We start from the raw sequence: 6,258 nt of genomic DNA on the forward strand, positions 1-6,258 counted from the left end.
GTGAGTAATTTTTTTACGAAAACCCAACAGCACCAACGACGCAGCAAAACGCGTCCAACCCTTCTAGCGTGGGAGCCAACGACGCAGCAAAACGTGCCTGACCCTTGTAGCGCAGGATTAAACGGCAAAAAGACTTACATTTGTACACCGAGGGGGTAGAAAATAAACGGAACTGTCATAGTCCATTTCGCTGTCAAACTTAAGCCTGGCTAGCTGCATGCTTCAGATATGCTGGGGAACAGAGGGCAGAAAGCTGGGGCGTTGGTGCTGACTAGATCCTGTGCCCAAGTTGCCTTGTGCTCACGATTGCAACTACACTTTCGTGAAAGATTGCTTTATGGGACATAACTGCCGAAATTGTGTGCAATCAACCACACTACGTACCCCAATCTTCAATGTGTCACACAAGTGTACGATGTATGCTTAGCACTGTAAGCAAAAGCAACAATTTTTGAGTGCATGCACACACACAAGGCAAGCGATCGCCGGAGCAGCGGCAATTAACGGCGCCATTAACAATCTCCAAAGAAACGCCGCACGCCACGCCGTATCATCGGCGGGCAAGCCGGGGAAGGAAATGGGTATCTCATAATAATCTCCTGCCGTCTTAAACCCCGGGGAAAGTTCCAACCTTTCCCTCCTCGGAGCAAGCTCCAAACGTAACCGACGAAGAAGCCGCACCACGCGACGCGGGCAGCCGGCCGGCCAGCAGCGTCCCACCGGAGACGAGACATGCGCCGGCCGCGCCGCCCCGCCGCCGGGCTCCGGCCCCTGCTGCTGCTGCTTCCCGTCGCCGCGCTCCTCTACGCCGCCGCCCTCTCCCTCCGCTACCCCGGCCGCCCCCTCGGCCCCACCACCGTCTCCGTCGCCCTCACCGCCGCCGAGGCCACCCACGCCGAGAGGACGCGGCAACGGCTCCCCTCCCCGCTCCTCCGCCTGGACGTCTCCCGGATCGACGTCCGCGCGCTCGACGCCGCCGCGCCGCTCCACGCGGCGGCCGCCCGGGCGTTCCGCGAGGGCGCGCGCCTCCTCCGCGACGCCCTCTCCGCCCCCGCCTCGTCCTCCGCGGCGACGCCCTCCCCGTCCCCCGCGCCGCCGCGGTGCCCGCCCTCCGTCGCGCGGGCCGGCGACGCGCCCCGCGCCCTCGCCCTGCCGTGCGGGCTGGCGCTGGGCTCCCACGTCACGGTGGTGGGCAGGCCGCGGCGGGTGCCCGGAGGCGGCCTGGCGCAGTTCGCGGTGGAGCTGCGGGGCGCGGGGGACGGGGACGCCGCCACCACCATCCTCCACCTCAACCCGCGCCTCCGGGGCGACTGGAGCGGCCGCCCCGTCGTCGAGCTCAACACCCGCTTCCGCGGCCAGTGGGGCCCCGCGCTCCGCTGCGAGGGCTGGCGCCGCTCCGACGAGGACACCGGTGCGTCACCTGCTCTGCATACTCCCACCCAATTTTCACCTTAAAATTTCACTTCGCGATTGCATTCCACGGCGACGCACATCAAACATTTTCGGTAGCAGCAGTACACACGCACGGCAGGATCAGTGCAGTTGTTGGTACTAATTACCAACCAATCCATGGGGAGCTCTAATGCTCTAGGCTCTACATATTACTGGTACATATGTGCTGGTAATTAACCAAGTGGCTCTGTACTATGTTGATGCCGATGATTTGCATTCAGTGTCATGTTTCCTGGTCGGTGCTTAATCTCATCGGGGCTCCATCGCAGTACCATGTTTGGTGATACGGCTCTAGCTCCCTTTTGGAAAATTTCAATGATTCGTAGCATTTGTCCTGTGCAGGGCGAAAGCCTGTCGTCGGAAAGTGTAGCATCCTCACTCACCATGTTTGATAACTATACCACTGATCTTGATCCATGGCCCTTGGCCCTTGGCATTGATGTACACCGTGCCATTTCAACATTTCCAGAGGTAATAACAAGAGGGGAGAACGGCGAGTGTATTCGAGTTTAGCAGAGTTATGTAGGGATTTTTGCTGGATGTCAGTTTTTTCCAACAGTGAAACAATTGAATGTGCCCGAGAACCTGTAAGGCGTAATAACTGTTTACGCAGCAGAATTGCCTCCTTGCCTCGTTTGTGTTTAGGATCCATATAGACACCTTACGTTTTTACCGGTTACTATTCCATCATATGGAAAATGAACTTGCGACATTGTCACGTTTAGTATAGGTCATCCTTGGATCTAGATAGTTTCTTTGTTTTTCTAACGGCAGTCTTCATGCTCTCATTTCCAACTGTATGATGCCCGCTAAATGCTTATATTTCTCCTCCGTATGAATAGATAGGAGGACTTCAAGATGCTCAATTTTGAACTCTGGAGTTCTGAACTATTGCAGATGCTCAATTTTCAACCGTGAACTTGCCAAGCTTCACATAACCCCCGAGATCATATTTCAGATAGTTTTGAGCTGAGTCGGATGGCATGTGGCTGACAACTGCATTTATCATCTATAAAATCTAAGTAGATTGATGATCAGCAGTGGATGATGTACCATTACTAGATCGTTCATACCCTGTCATTACACATACCGACAAAGTTTCATGGCAAATTTCATCCATTTTCTACTTTGACTTTGGTAACTAAAATAGGACTAGAGGACAATAACATGTGCGGTACTGCTGCCCGACCTCTCCTTATATAGTTGGAATATATTTGGTATTTACATGGTTCCCATGGAAATCCATTTGGTGGGATATCTATGTGATAACCTGATGATAAATTTCTTGCAAATGCTTTAGGGCTAGTGATTCCCACCGGACGTCCATTTGGTATTCTAATTACTAATAAGAGAGCTCTACTAATAATTTGAGCTGATGAGAAAATGTTTAACGTGTGCTAGCTTAGCTGGTGATCGTCGCGAGATTTTCTTATATTGCTTTCCTGTGGCGCAGTTGATGGATTGGTAACATGTGAGCAATGGACCTGGAACACTGGTGGCACACTTGAGGAGTTGAAGAGTATGTTGCTGCGTAACCGTGTTGCTGGACAGAGCAGCAGTGGTTTCATAGATTGGCCTTATCCTTTTGTGGAGGGTGAATTGTTTGCTCTAACAATAAGCTCCGGTTTGGAAGGTTACCATGTTCAAGTTGATGGGAGGCATGTCGCGTCTTTTCCTTATCGCATTGTAAGTACTGTTTCCTTCTGCAATTGTCCTACGATGTGTGCTTCTATCCTTCCTAGCTGGAATCCGTGCACATCTTTGCTGTGGTTAGGATGTAGATTAGCATTTCAACTGAAAATGTGGTTAGGACGTAGATCAGCTCCTCCCCACTGTTTTTTTGGCAAGATTTGCTGATGCGCCAATTCATTGATTACATTTGTTCTTTCAAGGGCTTTGATCTCGAGGATGTCGCTACCGTGCAAGCAAATGGTGATATCGAGGTTGAATCAATGTTTGCTGGTACATTACCCGCGGTCCATCCTAACATTATGGAAAGAAATCTGGAGTTGCTGGCCGAACTGAAAGCCCCTCCTCCTGAAGAACCTGTGGAGCTGTTCATAGGCATTCTTTCAGCAGGAAGCCACTTCACCGAGCGCATGGCTGTGAGGAGATCATGGATGTCTGCAGTACGAAATTCATCCAGTACTATGGCTCGGTTTTTTGTCGCCTTGGTAATCTATTGTCCTGCCATTTAGTTCCGGTAGTTTTCTTTCCTTCTTCCCATGAAAAGATATATAACAAAACCATGTTTCAGGGCAGAATGGAAGAAGGGAAGTTAATGAAGATTTGAAGAAAGAAGCGGATTTCTTCGGGGACATTATCATTGTGCCCTTTGTGGATAGCTACGACCTGGTTGTTCTTAAGACTGTTGCCATCTGCGAGTATGCGGTATGTAGCATAAGGAGTGGATTTAACATAGTCACACTGAATTTAAATTACCTTTCAGACAGTTCTTATGCAATCTCAATGTTCTTTTTATTTATATATATTCTTTGTCCTTGAAGGCTCGTGTTGTTTCTGCGAAGTACGTCATGAAGTGCGATGATGATACATTCGTTAGACTTGATTCAGTTATGGCTGAAATAAAAAAAGTCCCAGATGGTAAAAGCTTCTATATGGGGAACATGAACTACTACCACAGACCACTCCGAGAAGGAAAATGGGCCGTCTCATATGAGGTGAAGTGATCTACTAAAAAAAAACCTCCTATTTTTGCAAATGTTATCTTGAAATTACGCAGATTGACTCTCAGGCTACTTGCATATCTTTTACTCAAGTGATCAAAAGTAATTAAATGCCCCCGTGACAACATTCATAACTGACGTAGAGTATCTCTCTCAGAAAGACAAACCAGTACATAGGAGCTGCATTAAATTTCATCAGAAAGAAGATACCAAACCAGTGTTGTACAAACTTTTTGTCGACTGAGTCAATTTCAGACGTTTACTGCTCATGAACAGCATGTTTTTGTGTCACCACTCATCAGTCCTATTACAGTTCCTGGAATTAGCAAAACAGACAGCGTGTTCATGTTCTTGATGCGCCAAATAATAGTACATGAGAACCACATAAACGACTGGTATGCGCTGCCCACATGAATATGGTATTGTCTCATGTAATCATGCTGGCTAACTACATTCGTCGTTAGCGCAATCATTGGTGCACCATTATTGACTTCCGTCCTGTGCTGCCGTGCTGACCTCTTTGGTAACATTCTGCGCTAAATTTCCAGGAGTGGCCCAGGGACACGTACCCGACTTACGCGGACGGCGCTGGCTACATTGTTTCTTCCGACATCGCGGGCTTCGTCGCGTCGGAGATGGAGAAGGGCCGGCTGAATGTAAGCTCTCTGCGCCCACCCAACACCTTTCTTCCTCTCTGTTTTCATTGCGTATCAAGTGGCACTGGGAATTGGGATCCCATGTAGTGACTGCATTCCACATTCCACATTCCACACAAGCACTCAAGAGCCAGGCACCATCTGGCTGGCCTGGTTTAAAGTTTGGGTGAATGATGCCGATTCTGATCGAAAATCGGGGGAAACGGCACGGGCCCAATCATGCGTGGGCTGAAAAGATGGCCCATGCCACACCACACCACACCAGAAAAGCCAAAAGTTGTATCCGTTCATCAATCATCAATACATAGTACATCACCTTGTATTAACAAACGAATGATTGCGTTCTGCTTTGGCCATGGCAGCTGTTCAAGATGGAGGACGTGAGCGTGGGCATGTGGGTGGGGCAGCTCGACGCCGGCGGCGTGGAGTACGTCCACGGCGCGCGGTTCTGCCAGGCGGGCTGCGCCGACGACTACCTCACGGCGCACTACCAGTCGCCGGGGCAGATGCTGTGCCTCTGGGAGAACCTACGGCAAGGCAGGCCGCAGTGCTGCAACGCCAGATGACACGACACACAGCTCTCACTACCGTGGGAGGGACGATCCAAGCTCATTTTTCAGGGGAGGTTGGGTATGATGAGCTGAGCAGCAGCCCTAGCAGTGGAACCTGACAAGTTTAAGTTAATTACACTCACTTGCACCACCTCACCTCACATGTAATGCACATAACCAGCCAGGTAGTGGTGCAAACATTAGTTACCCATATATACTTACCAAATCATTATAGTTATACATGTTATTATAAACTACTAGCCGGCTCTCCATTGCTGTCATCATCATCATGATCATCGACGACGACTGCACGTGATGGGTGTCTTTGTTTTCTCCTCCATGTCCCTTTCCCTGTGACTGTGAGTGGCGACCAACGCCTCCCTGAGTGGCCGAGTCCACAAGTAGCGCTGATCATATTCTGGCGCCAAGCCCATAACATGGTGGTAAATTTAACTCAGAATGTCTGTCTGTCTGTAAATTTAATTAGGGATGCAGCCATGATCGGTCGACATGTGCTTGTGGGGCAGCGGCAACATGCTGCGCCGTGTGGTGGTGGCAGGAGGGAGTAGCACGCCGGGGCAGAAATCACATATTTGACCTGAGGGCCAAATCAAATCACAAACTGACCTTGTTCTGAAAAAATTTCACTTTGCTGATCCTTTCGTGTGGCGCCCGACAGCTGGGCGCCACACACTACTATGCAGCGCCTCTCTCTTGGGCGTCGCACCTCGTGCCAGCGTGGCAGCCCTGGTCCAGTTGCGGCCCCACAGACAGCACTGCAGCGCCTCAAACTTAGGCGCCACACTTGTAATGTGCAGCGCCTAGCTCTTGGGCGCTGCACAGTCTGTGTTCCACTTAGGCTGGCCCCACCCTCTCTCCCATCCCACCCCACACAAACCCTTAGCCTTGCGC

At 50.6% G+C, this 6,258-nt stretch overlaps 1 protein-coding gene across 1 annotated transcript; it reads left to right on the top strand.

Annotated features, from left to right (window-relative positions):
- The first annotated feature begins 483 nt into the window (after positions 1 to 483).
- LOC119287014 (hydroxyproline O-galactosyltransferase GALT5-like) lies at positions 484 to 5,649 on the top strand. Its single transcript, XM_037566489.1, has 7 exons — positions 484 to 1,411; positions 2,906 to 3,138; positions 3,345 to 3,626; positions 3,715 to 3,843; positions 3,960 to 4,133; positions 4,688 to 4,795; positions 5,158 to 5,649. Exons 1-7 carry the CDS (start codon positions 733 to 735, stop codon positions 5,359 to 5,361), a joined length of 1,809 nt encoding a protein of 602 aa, XP_037422386.1. The 5' UTR covers positions 484 to 732; the 3' UTR covers positions 5,362 to 5,649.
- Positions 5,650 to 6,258: the final 609 nt, after the last annotated feature.

The sequence above is a fragment of the Triticum dicoccoides genome, chromosome 4A, assembly GCF_002162155.2.
Source record: "Triticum dicoccoides isolate Atlit2015 ecotype Zavitan chromosome 4A, WEW_v2.0, whole genome shotgun sequence".
Taxonomy (NCBI): domain Eukaryota; kingdom Viridiplantae; phylum Streptophyta; class Magnoliopsida; order Poales; family Poaceae; genus Triticum; species Triticum dicoccoides.

Excerpts from the sequence above, each read along its gene's own strand:
- LOC119287014 (XM_037566489.1), top strand. The coding sequence starts at position 733 with ATGCGCCGGCCGCGCCGCCCCGCCGCCGGGCTCCGGCCCCTGCTGCTG. Across the intron at positions 3,139-3,344 it reads CGTCTTTTCCTTATCGCATT|GGCTTTGATCTCGAGGATGT; the intron begins GTAAGTACTGTT and ends TGTTCTTTCAAG. Across the intron at positions 4,134-4,687 it reads AATGGGCCGTCTCATATGAG|GAGTGGCCCAGGGACACGTA; the intron begins GTGAAGTGATCT and ends CTAAATTTCCAG.